The sequence below is a fragment of the Myotis nattereri genome, assembly GCF_964212035.1.
Source record: "Myotis nattereri genome assembly, chromosome: 5".
Classification (NCBI taxonomy): domain Eukaryota; kingdom Metazoa; phylum Chordata; class Mammalia; order Chiroptera; family Vespertilionidae; genus Myotis; species Myotis nattereri.
The window spans coordinates 52567851-52586922 of NC_138080.1; the positions used below are offsets into that span (position 1 = coordinate 52567851).

Consider the following 19072-nt stretch of genomic DNA (forward strand, 5'->3'; position numbering starts at 1 on the left):
GCCTGCCCCTTGTGTTGTAGGAAGGGATTGCTTTTCATATGGAATTTGAACTGAGTCGCCATGCACCACTGCAGTAGGGTAGCCTATTCAATCCCCATGTCTCTGGGCTTGTTCTGTTCCTTCAGTTTTTATTTATTTTTTTAAACATATTTTATTGATTTTTTACAGAGAGGAAGGGAGAGGGATAGAGAGTCAGAAACATCGATGAGAGAGAAACATTGATCAGCTGCCTTCTGCACACTCCCTACTGGGGATGTGCCCACAACCAAGGTACATGCCCTTGACTGGAATCGAACCTGGGACCCTTCAGTCCGCAGGCTGATGCTCTATCCACTGAGTCAAACCGGCCAGGGATGTTCCTTTAGTTTTTAAAAGATTTCAAAAAATTTCTACACCCACTGTGAATGAATAAATATGCAGCCAGCCAGACGAAATGAACCTGAAATGATAGTGGGTGAATTTTTTGTTTGTCTTCAGCTTCTAAAATAAGAGTTTTATAAATACTATGTACATTCTACATACATAAATACTAAATATGTACATTCTGATTTACTGACATCTTCTCTGGACTCCAGTTAGGAACACTAAATTGTTCAAATGTCTGGGTCACACCAAAATAATTATTTTTAAATGTTCATTTGAGTTTGCATAAATGTTATAGGATATGTATTTTTTAAAAGTTGTATTTTAAAGGTGACTTTTACACTATTTGTCCAGTATTTTGATTAATTGTCATTAGACTGCCTTGCATTTTGTATGTTGGTTATGTATTTAAAGGCATTCTTATATGTGTTTAGTCCTAACCCAACTAATTACTACATACCTCATTTTATAGGAATTTTATTAGGGAATGCTTGGTGAAAGTTTCACTTTGCCTTGGCCTTTAAATTCTGTCCTTTTATAGCATGATGAACATTTTATTAGACTTTAGCATTTGTTTTTAGCATACTTACTTTTCCCCATTGTTAAATAAAAAATGCTTTCGCTTAAGATTTAATTAAAAGTTATTTTTTTTGGGGGGGGGGAGGTGGGGTGATAGTAGCACATGCTTGTACTAGACAATACAAAAATGAAGATACAAATCACTCCCAATCCCACCCACTAGGTGATGCATCCCCCCATATTCCGTGGGCTCATACTGTATGTCACTTTGTGTCCCACTGTTTCATTGCCTGTGCCACCCTCACAGTGATTTTTAGCGGTGTCCTAGTATTCCAACATCTGCATGGACTATAATTTGAACATATTCTTATTGTAGAACATGCATTTCCAAGTCGTCACTGTTCTGATGAGCATGCTTGCACGTTGTTGGTGCTGGGCAGAATAATGACCCTTGCCATTCACCTCCTAGACTCTCATCACCTCCTTCAACACACCTCCCTCCAGAATGGTGAGGACACCAGGGACAGTTGCTAGACAGACTCAGGATCACGCTCTCTCCTTGTCTGACTGGTCCCATGGCATTTTGCACATCTGACCTCTCGGCCTCTTGGCTTCCTCCTACCCTGTCAGCGGTTCCTCTCAGTCTACTCTGCTCCTGCCTCCTCTTCTCCACTTCTCCACATGAGGGTGTCCAGGCTCAGACCTCAGAATTCTTCTTCTCTCCAAGAGGCCTCATTCACTCCCATCACCTTAATACCATCAAGAGGCTGAAGATGTCCCAGTGGGTGTCCCCAGCCCTAAACTTCACCAGCTTCAAATCTGCAGATGCAACTGCCTGCGTGACTTCTCCGCTTCACACGGTCCAACTCGCAACGCCTGTCCTGCCTCCAACCGGACCCTCCCCAAACGCTCTGCTCTCATCAACAGCATCACCTTGACTCGGCTCTCAGGGCCCCATCAACACAACTCCACCCCACCAATCAGCATGTTTTCTTATAACAAACCAATTCTCCCCGTCATCTCCACTGTGGCCGCGGATGTCTAGTCGGTGTTACTGTTACCTCTGCACCCAAAGAACCTTTTCTCTATTCAGCTGGCAGTGATTTCTTTGAACCTCAAATCAGATAACATTTCTTCTCTCCTAAAATGCTCCCGTGGCTTCCCAGCACAACTTGAGTAAATCCCATCTCTTGTCGGTGGCCTACAAGGCCTTATGGGGGCAGCCTCTGCCCACTTCCAGGGCCTCACCTCTTTCCCCTGTGGCCCTTGCTCTCCAGGCCCCAGCCACACGGGCCTCCTGCCCCAGGGCCTTGGCACCTGCCCTTTCCCGGGCAGCAATGCTTTGCCTGTTGATCTTGGCACAGCTGGTTCTTTCTTGCTGTGCAAGTTTTAGCTCTTTGAGGTCAATCGGGATGAAAGGGGGAGTTTGTAATACTTTAAACAATAAAGATAAAAACAAAACAAATTAATACTTAAAGAAAGAAGGAAAAGAAAATTGATTTTTTTAAAAAAAGCTTTGCTTCTTTAGACTTTCCCTGACCACCTGTTGCCCCTCCCCCATTTATCACATCACCATTTCATGGCCCTCAGAGCACGCAGCAGTGTCCAAAACATTCCTTGAATCTTTTGCTTGTGTCTTTTCTGTCCCTCTTTCTGGAATGTGCCAGCAGAGCAGGACCTAGTCCAGCCGTGGGCAAACTACGGCCCGCGGGCCGGATCCGGTCCGTTTGAAATGAATAAAACTAAAAAAAAAAAAGACCGTACCCTTTTATGTAATGATGTTTACTTTGAATTTATATTAGTTCACACAAACACTCCATCCATGCTTTTGTTCTGGCCCTCCGGTCCAGTTTAAGAACCCATTGTGGCCGAGTCAAAAAGTTTGCCCACCCCTGACCTAGTCTGTCCTGTTCGCCAGTGAAGGGCCCCTGGGACTGGTCCCAGCTCCTAGACGGTACTCAGTAAATATTTTAAACTAAGAAAAACTCCCAGTTTCCCCATCATTGAGTTTGGCCTTAGGACTAAAGGTAATATTCCAGTAAAAGTGAAGGTTTGTACTTTCTTCTGTATTCAGTGGAAGGACTTGTTTGGGTTTCTCATGTTTTCCTGACGGGGAATTGAGGGATCAATGAAAGTAGGAAAGTGAATTGGATCAATGAGCACAACATACATCTAAGGCAGCGGTTCTCAACCTGTGGGTCGCGACCCCTTTGGCGGTCGAATGACCCTTTCACAGGGGTCGCCTAAGACCATCCTGCATATCATTACGATTCATAACAGTAGCAACATTACAGCTATGAAGTAGCAACGAAAATGATTTTATGGTTGGGTCACAACATGAGGAACTGTATTTAAAGGGCCAGAAGGTTAAGAATCACTGATCTAAGGCCTCATATGCTCCCCAGCGGGAAAGTTTTGAATTTTATACTGAACATGAATTTTTTTTTTTTTTGTGGTAAAACATACATTACACAAAACTTACCATTTTGATTATATGTACAATTTGGTGACATAAAGTACATTGGCATTGTTGTGCAACTATCACCACCATCCATCTCCAGAACTTTTTTTTTCAAATCTTTTCAAACGAAAACTGTACACATTAAACCAGGGGTCCTCAAACTTTTTAAACAGGGAGCCAGTTCACTGTCCCTCAGACCGTTGGAGGGCCTGATTATAGTTTTTAAAAAAACTATGAACAAATTCCTATGCATACTGCACATATCTTATTTTGAAGTAAAAAAACAAAACGGGAACAAATACAATATTTGTATTTGCATGTGGCCCGTGGGCCGTAGTTTGAGGACCCCTGCATTAAACAATCACTCCCCATTTCCCCCTCCCCCCGCAGCCCCTGGTAATCGCCGTGGTACTTCTGTCTCTATGAAGATGACTGTACTAGGTACCTCCCAGAAGTAGAACTGTAAGGCATTTGTTCGTTGACTGGCTTATTTCACTGAGTAGAATGTTTTCATGGTACATACACATAGTAGTACATATAGAATTTCCTTTCTTTTTAATTTGATTTTACAGAGAGGAAGGGAGAGAGGAAGGGGGGAGGGAGGGAGAGAAAGAGAGAGGGTAGAGAGAGGGAGGGAGAGAGAGAGAGAGAGAGAGAGAGAGAGAGAGAGAGGAGAGAAACATCAATTTGTTGTTCCACTTATATATATATTCACTGGCTGATGGTTGTATGTGTCCTGACTGGGGTTCCAATCCACAACCTTGGCATATCAGGATGACACTCTAACCAACTGAGCTACCTGGCCAGGGCCAGAATTTCCTTCCTCTTTTTTTTTGTTAATCGTCACCCAAGGATATTTTTCCCACTGATTTTTAGAGTGGAAGGGAACTGGGGAAGAGAGAGAGAGAAACATCAATCTGAAGGGGGACACATTGATTGGCTGTCTCCCACACATACCCCGACAAGACCAGGATCGAACCTGTAACCCAGGTATGTGCCCTTGTCAGGGAATCAAACCCGTGACCCTTTGGTGCATGGGCTGACACTAACCACTGAACTACACCATCCAGGAAGAATTTCCTTCCTTTTTGAGGCTCAATATCCCATTATATGTACTTATCATGTTTTCTTTATCCATACATCCATCAGTGGGTATCTAGGCCAGCGGTCGCCAACCGGTGGTCCATGAGGTCCACCAAAGGTTGGCTACCGCTGATCTAGGCTGTTTCCACCTTTCGGCTGTTGGGTATAATGCTGCTATGAACACAGAAGCACAAACCTTTATTCAAGTCCCTGCTAACAATTCTTTTGGGCCTATACCTAGAACCTAAACTATTTTTAACATTATTCAGTATTGGGGGCTTCACCCGCATCACGATTCTAACTTGGCAGCCTGAGAGGTTTCTAGTGTCCTGGCATGCTTGCGGGTGCGCCTTGCAGAGGGCAGTCCCGGATTTACTGTACGCTGGCCCTCCTTTGTGCCAGGCGCCCACACACCCCGTGGCAAAGCGAAATCAACTCAAAGCAAGTAAACCCAGTGGTCCACTCAAAACTATCTCCTAGAGAATTTCCAACAAAGAGGAAACAAAAAGCAGCAAGGAGAGATTTTTATTAAAAGTTAAAAACATTTTCAAAATTTACACACGCCGATAGAGAAGTCCACCACCCCAGGGACTGCTCGAGTCACGGATGAGCAGACACAAGCCAGCCTGGCAATAATGCACCCGACCTGACCCTGAGGGCCTGTATTTGGAGTAAGGCTGCTCACTCAGGGAAACCAAATGCTACTGGAAAGTCCCTGCTGCTGTCCCGCCCAGTGACTGCCCTAATGGAGGGGCGGGACATTCTGGCCAGACCTGGACAGGCAGAACAGGGTTAGGCTCGTCACTTCACTCCCGTGGCCACCAGGACCAGAGAGAACCACCCTCCTCCCTGAGCTGAGTCCCCAGGCAAGCGACTGGCTGCTCAGCTGGGCTTTCCCAGTCAGCAGTTCTCAACCCCGCCTGCATGCTACAATCAATGGAGACCTTGGAAAGAAAGATGCTGATTGCCCTAACAGGTTTGGCTCAGTGGATAGAGCGTCGGCCTGCGGACTCAAGGGTCCCAGGTTCGATTCTGGTCAAGGGCATGTAACTTGGTTGTGGGTACATCCCCAGTTAGGGGTGTGCAGAAGGCAGCTGATCGATGTTTCTCTCTCATTGATGTTTCTAACTCTCTATCCCTCTCCCTTCCTCTCTGTAAAAAATCAATAAAATATATTTAAAAAAAAAAGAAACAAAGATGCTGATCGCCTGGTACACTGGTCAGTGACATAAGAATCTCTGGGAATGTCACCTTACCGACTTCATTGTTTGCAAGCTGCCTTGGGGGTTCTGACGTGCATGGGGGCGGGGGGAGGGGGAGATACACAGCAGCCACTTCTATCCCAGTTCCCACCTCCCAGAAGCCTTCCTGGTCCTGACTGAAAGCATTTGGCATGTTGGACACACTGCTTGAGGTATAAAGTAATGGCATATGGGTGCTTAGTTTCTACTACTGATTTGTGAAGGGTAAAAAAAAAAAAAAAAGAACGCACCCAGATTTCATTAAAAAAGGTTTATTTTCATATAAAAGTGCCAAAATATCCACCAATGTCGTAATCTATCTCAAGAACCAGTTTACGCTAGTCATCAAAACACAAGCCTCTTTATTCACATTGTTTAAAAATCAAACGCTTCTCACACATTCCCACAGTAGCTCGAGTCCCTAGGCAGTGGGAAATTCGCGTTCCTATTGGCCGTGGTAGTCCATATGTCCAGGTTCATGTAGGCACGAAACGGGTTGAACCCCGGGTAGTATTCCTTGCACATGACCGCCGGGTTCTCCATGTGAGTTGAATGTTCCGTGGTGGGGCTGATGGGGCAGCAATTTTCATACACATCGCTTTGAGGGGCCCAGATGGAACCAAAAAGTCCAGACATTGGAGATAAGCTTCGGGTGCTTGTGAGGTAGGGCTGATGTAAAGGAGGAGGGGGAAAAGGAGATGTTTTTTAAAAAAAGAAATGTATTTTTTTAAAAGTCTTAGAAAGGCAACGTCAAGCTTGAATGTATAGATACTGCAATGGTATCCATCCAAGTCACTTGGGCGCTATTAAACTATTCTCAACCATCCATGTTGCTTTAACTCCATTTTCCACAAACGCAGGGTTGTGAAATCCTCATCTAACTGGGTAAACTTACTTTCAACCCAAGCAAGGACCCACAGTTGAAATGTCCTCTCTGTAAAAATCTGCTGAGTGGCTCTGAAAGGGGGAAGGCGTAGGACTTTTAAAAATCATTTGGTCTGGCCCTGCCAAGGCATTAAGAGTGAGAGTTCATTAAATGTTTGGCCAAATATAACGGGCTAATTCTTAAGTTGGTCATTTTGTATGAGTCCTCAAATGATGTTATAAATATCCAAATGGCCCTTGGGAGGAAAAAGGCCCCCCCACCCCTGACCTAAAGGAAGCAAGCCTGGCTTTAGGTGATCCGAACCCAACTCTTATTGCTACATGAGACCAGGATTAAAAAAACAGCAAGAAACTGGAGGTGCCCCAGGGCCACAGCGAGGGCTGGGCAGCACTGACCGGATTGCTGACGAGACCGGGGTGTCCCCAGGCGGTCGGCATGTTGGGCGGGGTGTTCCAGGTAGACTGCGAGTTGTGATCAATAAAGTCTGTCTGAATTTCAGCAGGACACGGGAAGCCATTGGGGTAATTCATGTTTTCTACAAAGAACGGGAGACATCAACGCACGTAAACATTTTTATGGGGTGAACTGAATTCTCACTCTCAGCAAAAAGACTCTCAAGGCCTTCCTTACTGTAAGGACAGGCTAAAGACAGACACAGCATACTCACTCTGTGAACCGGGAGTTCCACTGCCACTCCCAGGTTTAAAACTGTTTGTCAGACACATCACCTGGAAGCCCTCAGGGAAGGTCTACCTCTGGGCTTATGTCCTATATATTTGATGATTTGATGGGATCTTTCTGATACACAGGATGCACTATTCTACTACTACAGATGTGAATCACGTCAAGCTTCTTACCAGCCCTTAAAAATTTTATTACCTATCATGCCAACCTCAGCCACCTGCATATATACCATAGGGACTGACAATGGCAATACCAAGCCAAGCACTTAGCTAAGAAGATAATACACACAAGCCTCAGAAGCATAGGAAGAAAGCTACCACGGCACCCCCTTGTGGTTAACATAGAGCAATGCATGTATCAAAACCCACATTAGTGCAATATCTAATATACCGCTCACTGTGTCTCTGCAAATTTAGCTCAGTATGACAAATCATGAGTGTTCTGTAACGTACAGTAAGAGAATTTTCCAGCTTATCAGGGGAATCTGATATCTCTTATTGTTTATTACAACAGGTGCCTGAGCCCAAGCACTGGCAATTTCCCACCATTTTCCCTCCAAGCTTCTTTCCTTCTGCAGCACCACCGGGGCAGAGCATCAGGACATGCTGAGGAGCAAGCAGGGAGAGGTTCTATTTCACGTGGCCTGGCTGCCTAAGAAGAGGAGACGACCACTAGCGCCCCAGCCTCCCATGGGGAATCCACAATGTCAGGTCCACATAAAGCCAATGACCTGGTTCTCTCTTCGGGTGACTGGTAGAAGCCCCCAGACACCCAGGTGTACAGGGCTTTTTGAGGCCACAGAAAATTATATATGGCAGGGTATGCATAACTAGACCCACACAAAAGCCGTCAGCAGCCTCCTGCAAGGTCATTCTCAGAGGCCACTCAATGTTAAAGGCACACTCTTAACAACAACAAGATAAACAAATAAACAACCACCAAAAATAAAAACAAGCTCATGAACACAGCGGGCCTTCTCCTGGTTGCCAGAGGTGGGGGTGGGGGAATATGCAAAACGGTTCAGGGGCTTGCGAAGTACAAACTTCCAGGGATAAGATAAACCAGTCCTGGGTTGTCATGTACAGCACGGTACTGTAATTAATACTGTACTGTATATTAGAAGTCGCTAAGAGAGTAAATCTTAGAAGTTCTCACCACAAGAAAAGAAAACTATAAGTATGCATGGTGAGGGATGCTAACTAGATGTTGGGTGGTGATCATTTCTCAATATACACAAAGGTCGAATTATGATGCTGTACACCTGACATGAATATAATGTTATGTCAACTACATCTAATTTTTTTAAGACACATGCTTCTGCAGTGAGTGCCTTAAGGCCAAACACTTCCTGCTTGGACTTTCTGAGAATAAAAGAATGGCACTGGGCTTGTTCAAACAGCTTTTACCTTCCGGAAAGGCGTTGTAATCGTTCAATTCCAACGGACAGTACACATTGGGGAACTGGCCTTCGCAAGTTGCACTCCAATCAATGAAACTGCTACAAAAACAAAAACAAGAGGTCTCGTTTCAGAAACAGGGTGTCAACAGATCACGTAAAGAAAGAAGAAAGCAATTGTATTGCCCAGCATCCTGATCACTGCTAAATCCTCAATTTTGGGAAATAAAAGATGTACTTTCTCCAGTCACAGGATCAAAGGTTTACTTAACGCTCATCACCGATGACATTCCATGGCAGGACAGACGCTCGGACGAGGAGCACACTCCCTGCATAACCAGGATACGTAACCAGGGGCAGAACGAGGCCGTGGTGATCAGCGCTGAGGAAGAGCCACTGGCCTACCTGAAGCGTCTTAGCTCACATCGGAAGGACTGACACACGTCCTGCTGTGCAAATGTCCACCCCCCATGCAGAGCAGGGCCAGCATTCGCCTTGGGTAAATCACGACTACAAAGACACTCTGATCACTGTTATCAACTGGGTTCTCATTCCAGAAACAAGAAAGGAAATACCACTGTAATCAGCTGACCTCCCCCCAAAAAGAATTCAAATGGATTCTGTGGCGAAACACAGATATGCACAGTTTCTCAAGGTTTCATAATTCAATGACACAGTCACAGCCATGGACAAATTTAGGGAACGGCCATTATATAACTATTTTTTAATACTCAAATTATTTTGACCTTTTAAAAATGTGACTGTGTTCAAGATTCATAGCATGAAAAAATGGAAATCTTTGCACTGTTGGGGGCGGGGGGTAGGAATTAGGAGTGACTGCTTTTTCAATTTTGCCTTTAATATATTGATAGCCCATCTTTTCATTTTAAAGAAAGGAAAGCAATGATGTGGTCTCCAGCTGTATTATCTATTACTTTCATTTCCTTTTCTGTTTCTCTCGATGCCCGGTTTGTTCTTTTCTAAGACATCACAACACAACTCCGAAAGGCAGATGGCAACGCCCAGTGGCTGAAGTAGCTGGGGAAGGAGGCTCGGCCCTCAATTCTGTGAGGACAACCTAACAGGTGGAATTCCAGTTCCCACCACAAGCCCTCAGGCCCAGGAAGGCAGGCGGCTGTCAGCCAACAGACCTGTACCTGTTGTGCACGGGGGCCTGTCCCTGCACCACTCCGGGCACCGGGTTCTCCAGGGCGCAGTTGAAGCCGCTTGTCACACACACGGGCTGCGTGGGCCACAGGTCTCCAGGGGGGTAAAGACCTGAGGAAGAGAGCAAGGCCTCTCAGTGCCCCTTCTCCCCCGAGGAAACACCCCCGTGTCACCCCCACACGCTGACCACACCTGCTCCCCCCACTCCTTTTGGGGTATAGTTTCCAAATATACAGCAGAAGTAGAGCATGCTGCTTCGACCTTTACTTCAGATGCTGTACGCCTGTGATCGAGGTGAGAAGCGAGCCAAGGAAGTGTGAGGAGGTGAGCTCTGGGCACGGGGGACAGAGCGAAGTGTGCAGCCCCCGCAGTGGGAGTGTGTCCTGTGAGTTCAGAACAGCCAGGAGCCAGACAGCACAGAGCCTGGTGGGCCCCGTGGAGGACGTGGGCACTGACTTTGGTCAGATGGAAAGCGCCTGGCAGGTTCTGAGCAGAGTGGCTGCCGGGAGGTCAGTCTCCACAGGCTCCTTGCACTTCTGTACATCCTGCAAGCAGAGGCCCTGGGTGCCTCTGTTCTGGACCATCTATTCAAGGATGTTCGCTAAGCAAAAGCCTCGCATCATACGGTGTCTCCCTCAGGAGCAGAGGGAGACATGCCTACTGCCTGTTATAAAAGACACAGGTTCCCTAGGCTTAAGGTTCCCTCCTGCAATGCAAGCCACACGTATGCAAGCACCTGGGCCCGTTCAAGTCACCCTGCAATGTCTGGGACCAAGGGGAATTAATGCAAACATGTGATACTCATGCACCTGGCTAGGCCCCAGCCGTATTTCCATTTTATGTGGGAATAAATGGCCTGGTGCAGGAGTGAGGCAGCATGGAGGCTGGGATAACAGACGTGTAGGACGTGGGGAGGTGGGGAAGGAAGAGGAGAGGGCGGGGAACGCAGAAGTAGGCTAAGGTGCTGGAGCCTCACCCTTCGTGTGCTTTCTAACGGGACCTCCCCATGGGAAAGGTGCACTAAACACAGGGGTAGCCCCGCACTAGCCCGGAGCCCTTGTTCCTGGGCTACAGGAGGGAGCCCAGTGTCAGTGCAGAGGGGGCGGCCGAAGGCAGAGGTTCCCAATGATGCAGGTGCAGAAGGCAGGTGCCTTCCCAGTGCACTAAAGCCCATGACATGGTTCGGAGAAGAGGGCACTGGGGCAATGGCCCCACCCCGCCCAAGCCCCCAGCCCACGACGTAGGACACCTGCACCTGGTGGTGTCTGGAGCAAGAGAAACTAGCCTCACCTTTATCTTCTTCGACACCTGCAGGCCCGGCAGGAAGGCTGGGACAGGGAGGCTCTGCATATTGTGGGAGACTCGTCACGTTGCTGTGGGGAAAGCGAGAAAAGGGACATCGCTGATTTTTTCTGTACAAGGAAATACTGAAGTTGTATGACCAAGTCTCGTTGAGTGTTTACACGAATCCCTCCCCCAAGAAACCTATGGATACTAGAGACATACGGTTGACAGCCAGGAAAGGGTGGAGGAGTATTAAGACCCAGCAAAGTCGTCCTGTAATAATCAACTAAGCCATTTTGACTAAGGTCACCAAGGCCATCTACAGCACACATCTGCCTGCCACCAGCTGGCAGCAATTCTTAACCCCTGGTTTACTTTCTACAGCTCACAAAAACGGTTCTTACAGAGCTTTCCTTGTACCCTTACTGAGTGTTCATTTTCACCAACTCACCTATTTAATTTGTTTAAATATATTTTTATGGATTTCAGAGAGGAAGGGAAAGGGAGTGAGAGATGGAAACATCAATGATGAGAGAGAATCCCTGACTGGATGCATCCTGCACGCTCCCTACTGGGGATGGAGCCCGCAGCCCAGGGATGTGCACTGACCATGAATCAAACCGTGACCTCCTGGTTCATAGGGCGATGCTTAACCACTGAGCCGGCTCACCAACTTATTTTAATGACATCCTATCCTCTCACAAAGTGGCCGATGCCTAAGAAGATGAATTTTGTCTCTCGCTCTGAAACCCTCTCCTCCTGCATGTCCTCCTCCCTCTCACTCAATAGAAGGTTTGTGTTCATTTTGTCCGATGCTGCTGCAAGCATCACCCGGTGGGACTGTAAACACGGAGTATCTACCAGGTTCTTTCAAAACTTCCTAGATCGTCAATGCTTGGCTTTATTTCAAGTCCCAGCAAAGAGGAGACGATGTCCATTCTTATAACAACAGTGTCTTCTTTCTACTTTCAGGATGGGAGGCTTTCTGACACAGTCACATCACAGGAAGGACCAGCGATACCAGAGACACCTCCACATGAACTGTGGTCCCTTGGAAGGACACCCCTGTCTGAATTACTAGTAAAATCAGATTTCACCGCCTCACATCCTTCAAACGTTTTCAGACCTTACCCTGCAGAACCAGGTACGAGGCGGAAACACGCCGACAGAAAAAGCAGTGCATGAAGCACACGGAGAATGCCGGGCAGTGGAAAACTTACGGGGGGTTGCAGATGTTATGGCAAAGGTTCAAGGAGATGGGCGTTTCTGGAGGAAAGTCGTTCTGTGAAACACTGTCTCCTGCATCAAAGCGAAAGAATTATCACAAGTTTTTCCAAACATAATTCACCTGCATGATGTCTTATAATGCAAATGGTTAATATCATTAACCCCTAATGAGTGGTTTATTTTTCACTTTAAACTGATCGTCACACATTTAGTAATTTTATTATTAAAATGTCTTATAATTTATCTTTTATTTGAAAACCCAACATTTAAATGTATGAATTTTGGCTTAGTAATGTTTTCTTTATGGGGGGGAAAAAAAGGCTGAAACCATTAATAATATAGAATTTTTTAATGGGTTTTTTTCCTGAGAAAATAAATTTTGCTATATAAATAGACCAGCTTATAAACGTAACATGCTTATCATAGGAAATCTATAAAAATAAACAAAAGTTTAAAAAAGGAAAATATAAGACACCTATAGTTATACTACCATTATCAACATTTAGAGATAGTTTTTACAATGTCTTTGATGTGTGCACATATGTGTAAAGTTGGGGTCATACTCATATATACTTTGCCTTTTTGGTCTTTTACACCATTAATTATAATGGGGACATTTCCCTCATATTACATAACCCTCACATTTTTATCATTCTTCTGTCAGCCTTCCCCTACTAACAAAAGCTACACTTCTGGTTTTTGTTATTGTTAAGCCCTGAATTTTATTTTATTTATTTATTTATTTTTAAAAAAATATATTTTATTGATTTTTTACAGAGAGGCGGGGAGAGGGATAGAGAGTTAGAAACATCGATCAGCTGCCTCCTGCACACTCCCCACTGGGGATGTGCCCGCAACCAAGGTACATGCCCTTGACTGGAATCAAACCTGGGACCCTTCAGTCCGCAGGCCGATGCTCTATCCACTGAGCCAAACCAGCCAGGGCAAGCCCTGAATTTTAAAAAGTCTTATGTTATATGCATCCAATACAGGAGCATCCAAATATATATATAAAAAAAACCTCTTGATTAACTTTAAGGGAGAGATCGACAGCAATACGGTCATAATAGGGGACTTCAACACCCCACTGACATCACTGGACAGATCTTCCAGACTAAAAATCAACCAGGAAACAGCGGCCTTAAATGACACACTACATCAGATGGTTCTAACTGATATTTACAGAACATTTCACCCCAAAGCAACAGAATATACATTCTTCTCCAGCACACACGGAACATTCTCAAAGACAGACCACATGTTAGGGCACAAACCAAGTCCATACAAACTCAAGGGAAACATGGACTGAAATCCCACGTGGATGCGTTGTCTAGGTTTTGACGGCTACGAGTGCCCATCTCTCGGACAGGGCCTGCTTTTATAGGTCTCACTGCTGGTGGGAGGGCCGTTCTCGGGACTCACCGGCTGGCAGGAAGTGCTGAGGGGCGCCCCCGGGCTTCTTGTCCCCATCGGAGCTGCTGCTGCTCCAGCTGCCCCAGCTGCCGCGGCTGGCACGCACGCTGCCCGAGGAGCTGCCGCAGTCCGAGCTGGAATCTGAGCAGGACTTCTCCACGCACTTCTTCCCCGGCTTCTGGAAGTAGCCCTCTGTGGGCAGGAAGAGAGAAGAGCTCACCCCATGTTTCCCTTAAGCCAGTTTCAACGTGATGTCATTTCCGGGCAAAGGAGAGAGGTGACATGATGAAGACGGTAAGGTTCACCTTCAGGGTCAGCTGACTTTGCTGAACTGCAACTAATGATGGGATTTGGAGAAACAGCGGGGATGGGCTATGTCTCCTCTGCCTGTGGGATGGGCAGTTAAACCTGTTTGGGGCTCATTCAGCCCATATTGATGATAACTGGATCTAACAGTGCTTCTGGGAATAATAAACACTTCTATCAAGAAAACCCAGGCTGGTCTATTGGTCTGCAGACCTGTAGGTAATTTCCCCCTCTCTTCTATTAACATATCCACTAAACAGTGGTTCTCAACCTTCTGGCCCTTTAAATACAGTTCCTCATGTTGTGACCCAACCATAAAATTATTTTCGTTGCTACTTCATAACTGTAATGTTGCTACTGTTATGAATCATAAAGTAAATATCTGATATGCAGGATGGTCTTAGGCGACCCCTGTGAAAGGGTCGTTCGAACACCAAAGGGGTCACGACCCACAGGTTGAGAACCGCTGCACTAAGAGCTTCGAAGTATAATTTATGTGTGGGTGGGAAGAACCTCCAATAGATCAAAAAGCAACTTAAGTGTCAAGGGAATGAACAAAAGACAAGGATAGAAACTCCCTAACTCCGCCAGCCTGTGTGTGCTGACCTGGGCACGTGCCTGGGAACCTGGGTGCTGGTTGGGAGGCTCACACCTCTTCCCACCCTGTGTCCCACCTGACCTGCCAACTTCAGTGGCCCTTTAGCCTCCAGCTATGCTCTGCCCTACCCTGGAGCTAGCATCGGGTGCCCTTTGCCTCCCACTCCCAGGGATGTGCCCAGCAGCCCTTCGGGTGGGGCACTGGCCTGGCTCTGCGGGAACCACTGGCTCAGGTGTGAGAACAGCTACTATCCTCCTCACCTGGCCGTTCCCTAGAGCAGCGCATGGGGACAGCCGAGAATGGCTAGGCTTCAGGGAGGTGGGGGAGGAGGGGACCCCACGAGAGGCCTGTTCTGGCTCAGAAGAATCTTAGCCTCCTGGTCTCATCTCAACAGCTTTCCACTCGGGCTTCAGTAATCAGCGTTGCCTGCAGAGTGACCACCTCAGCAAGACGCCATTCCTCACACTGGGCCCTTCCTCGAGGAAACAAAAATCCCACCCGGAAGCACCATTTGCTGCCCAGTGGGTTCCATACCTGCCTCTCTCTTCGCGGCAGGTAAGCATCTTCCAATGCCAGCGTCTGTTTTACACCTGTCCCCAGGGGTCTCCTGTGGACACCAGTTTCTTACATCGATGTCACGGCTCAGCTCAGGTCTTTCAAATTCATTGCACGCAAGTTTTAATTCACTCTGTTCAGAAGGCCTGGAAGAGTCACACACGCACAAAAAAAATCACACCCCCGTGTTACACACGCATACATGCACACGGCTTTCCAGGCCATTACGCATGAACATATGAATCGGGAGGGAGCACCTTGAGACCGCTTCCCCTAGGGTCCTGATGGGAGAAGGTGATGATAAAGAAAAGATTTCCAAAAGAAAAAGGTTTTGTTGCTTTAGAACTAGAATTAATTTGGAGCTCATTTATCCCACTTTTGCATTTCGCAGCGCGAAGAATAAAACTCCACAAGGTTACATGAGTCACTCAGGGTTAACTGGCAAGTGGCAGGCCCTGGGCCAGAATCCAGGACTCTTGGCTTGTCTGTCTTGGTTTTAGCGTAAAATATGATTCTGAATAGAAGAACCCGCTCCGTGGTGTCTGGGGGAGAGTGCCAAGCATCTGTGTGACGTTTTCCTTATTCATTCATCTAGCAAACATTTGCGGAGTGACAACCATGGCCATGCATTGTTAGAAAAACATGCGGTGTCTACAAAGGATCAAGTTCCTCCCCCAAGGAGTTCATGGTCCAGTAACCATCTCTCTCCTACTAGACCACGAACTCCTTGAGGGAAGAACGGTCACGCAGTTCTGTGAATGATGGCCACAGGGAGACGTGCAGAGAATGCCAGGGGATACCGAGTGATTATCTCACACAGTCGGATTTCAGTCCTCAAGGTAGGTGTGCAGGATGGATGGTCAGAAGATCCAGGATGTGGGGAGTAGCCCAGAATTTCACTGGTTTCTGGCCGCTCAAGGTAAAGCGTATATAGGCAGAGCAGAAAGGAGCCAAGGAGACAGACAAGCCAACAGCCACCTACTTTATAAGCATATGTTCTCAAAACATCCTGATTAGCTACAAGCTACTTGAAAGCTACACTTTTAAAAAGTTGTTTCTTCAGCATGTCAGAAATCTGCTTTCCAATATATATCATAACATTTCATTGGTGAAATTCCACTCTAATTTCGTATCTTTCCATAGGTTCGTAACAGGAAAATATAAAACTTAAGAGTGACCATAGTAGTCAATCAAATTTTTTCTAAAAATACACATAACAGACTACAAGGTGTAACTTTCCTTTCTATAAGATACCGCATTACAGCTTCCGATTAACGTCGCCTAAAGAATTTGGGCCTACATCAGGAAAATTAGCTATCAACAATTGGTACTCAGTATTAACAACATAATGATAAAGAGTTTATTTCTTTTTGTTCAATATTTGCATTTTTCTGATTGTTCGCTGTGAGCTGAGGACTACCAGAGCTTGGAGTCAAATTGCCTGGCCCTTCTCAGCAAAGCGCGTATGAGAATTGCTGGGGAGCGTGTCTCAGTGCTGAGTCACCGAGTCTCAGCTCCAGATGCAGCCTCCTGGGGACCCAGGGACAGACGCTGTAACCAGAAACACACGTGCTTCCCATCTTCCCATCAGCGGTCCTCGCCACATGCGGGCTGTTTGGCCCGAGTTCCCTTCCCATAACAAGGGGAAGGCAGCGAGATGGACCTGGCCCCATGCGAATCCAGAGCCGCTGGAGAACAACTGCACAGAAACTCATTTAAGCTGAGCTCACAAGAAAGAGAAATCCCCAGATGCTAGAACTCAAATGAAGAAAAAAGCCAGAGGGGTGAGGACAGAGGGATGATTTGAGAGGAAACAGGCTTTACTGCCCAGGGCTTGAGTTTTCACACCCAGACAGTATCGCACAGGAGTTAGGAAGGAGGCTAAGTCTTCTAAACTGGAGCCCTGGAAGGGACACTGTCCTTGCAAGGGCACCTGAAAATGAAAAGTCCCTCCACGGCCCCGGGAGGAAGAGGCAGGGGAGTGTCTGCCTCTACACACTGCTGACCTGGTGCAAAACAACAACACCCAAATCTCAAGCTGAGAAGTTTACATAACACTAGAGGCCTGGTGCACAAAATTCGTGCACTGGGGGGGGGGGGGGTTTCCCTCAGCCCAGCCTGCACCCTCTCGCAGTCGGACATCCTTAGCCAGTAGTTGGACATCCTTAGCACTGCCATGGAGGCCAGCCATGAGTCCAGCTTCTGGCTGAGCAGCTCCTGCACTGAGCAGGACTGGGCCAAAACCAGCTCTCCAACATCCCCCGAGGGGTCCCGAATTGCGAGAGGCACGGGCCAGGCCAAGGGACCCCACCAGTGCATGATGAGGGCCAGGGAGGGACACGGGAGGTTGACCAGCCGGGGAGGGACTGTGGGAGGCCTCCAGGGTGTGTCCAGCCCATCTCACTCAGTCCCGATCAACCGGACCCCAGCAGCAAGCTAACCTACTTGTCAGTCTTCCCCCTGTGGCCAGTGCACATCATAGCAACTGGTCATCGGGTCAACTGTCTGCCCGCTGATGGTCAGTGCACGTCATAGCAACTGGTCGACCGATCGATTATCTGCCCCCCGGTGGTCAGTGCACCTCATAGCGAGCAGTTGAGTGGCTCTAGTATACCATTAGCAATTACACTTTGGTTGAATGGACGACTGGACGACTGGACACTTAGCATATTAGGCTTTTATTATATAGGATTAGACTTAAGAGATATTTCTGGAAACGTGGAAATACGGGATTCCCAGATAAGCAATGCCCAGCTCCTTCATTTAACTGATCTATAATAATAAAAGCATAATATGCTAATTAGACTGGACATCCTTCCAGACGAAGCGATGGCAGCGGGGGCTGAAGCAGAGGTGGCCACTGCGGTGGTGGGGCCGAGCCCCTTGCACAAATTTTGTACATCAGGCCTCTAGTAAGAAAATAAAAGCTCAGCCTAACCAATGAACCAGGAGGTCACAGTTCAATTCCCAATCAGGGCACATGCCTGGGTTTCAGGCTCGATCCCCAGTAGAGGGCATGCAGGAGGCAGCCAATCGATTCTCTCATCATTGATGTTTCTATCTCTCTTTCCTTCTCCCTTCCTCTCTGAAATCAATAAAAAAAATATTTTTTAAAAAATAAATAAAAGTTCAGGGAGAGTAAGTGCCCCAGGAAGCAAGGCTGCCAAAGGAGAGTGCCAACAGCCTCGTTCCAATCCTGGCTCTGACCCCCCCCCCCCCCGGCCCCCGGCCTTTAAGCAAACACGTCATGTCTGGCACCTCTCTCCCCACAGCTGTGAGCACTACTGCGGGCAGGACGGAACCTCGGCCTCCATGAGTGGTGACTGTCTCCTTTCACGCAAGGTCCTGGCGTAGAGGGTGTCTTAGGCTTTTTCTCTAAAACCTCCCATAGCTTTTAGCATTTGGTAAAGTAAAAATGTGAAAAATCTGTTCACTTGAGGGTATTTTTAACAAAATAAATGAAAACACAACTAGAAAATACATTAATTTTAAGAACATTTATCTCAAAATACAAACATCTACGCTCTCACATTATCTGTATCCAACATAACAAAACTAAGACTCAAAGATAAAAGCTAAGTGTGAAATGATAGAGGAAAAACTGGATAGAAATCTTGAAGGGATTGTAAAAATTACCCACCTCAAGGCCTGGGCAGCACCCCTTTTCTTGTTTTTTCTACACGTTCGATTTTTATTCCAATTTAAATTTTGTAAATTTCCTTCTTTTTTCTCCTGAAGCTTCTTCTTCCTATCAGGATCCTCTTGCTAAAGAGAAAAGCAAACCTTTAGTTAAGGCTTGAACGGACCAAGCATATACATTTAAGAAAACCAACCAAACAAACACCACCCTGTGATTTTTTTAAAGGCTTTTGCATAGAAAAGTTTGGTT

At 46.7% G+C, this 19072-nt stretch overlaps 1 protein-coding gene across 1 annotated transcript in view; it reads right to left on the reverse strand.

Annotated features, from left to right (window-relative positions):
* Positions 1-4941: 4941 nt before the first annotated feature.
* The window catches only part of TMEM131L (transmembrane 131 like), a 145903-nt gene continuing 131772 nt past the window's right edge, over positions 4942-19072 (reverse strand). Inside the window, exons 27-35 of the mRNA XM_081091818.1 lie at positions 18824-18948; positions 15163-15329; positions 13734-13916; positions 12305-12383; positions 11091-11173; positions 9791-9911; positions 8644-8735; positions 6949-7088; positions 4942-6336 (exon numbers count right to left, since the gene is read on the reverse strand). Coding sequence (XP_080947944.1) covers positions 6061-6336; positions 6949-7088; positions 8644-8735; positions 9791-9911; positions 11091-11173; positions 12305-12383; positions 13734-13916; positions 15163-15329; positions 18824-18948 — 1266 coding nt within the window. The 3' untranslated portion in view covers positions 4942-6060. The remainder of the gene's footprint in view (positions 6337-6948; positions 7089-8643; positions 8736-9790; positions 9912-11090; positions 11174-12304; positions 12384-13733; positions 13917-15162; positions 15330-18823; positions 18949-19072) is intronic.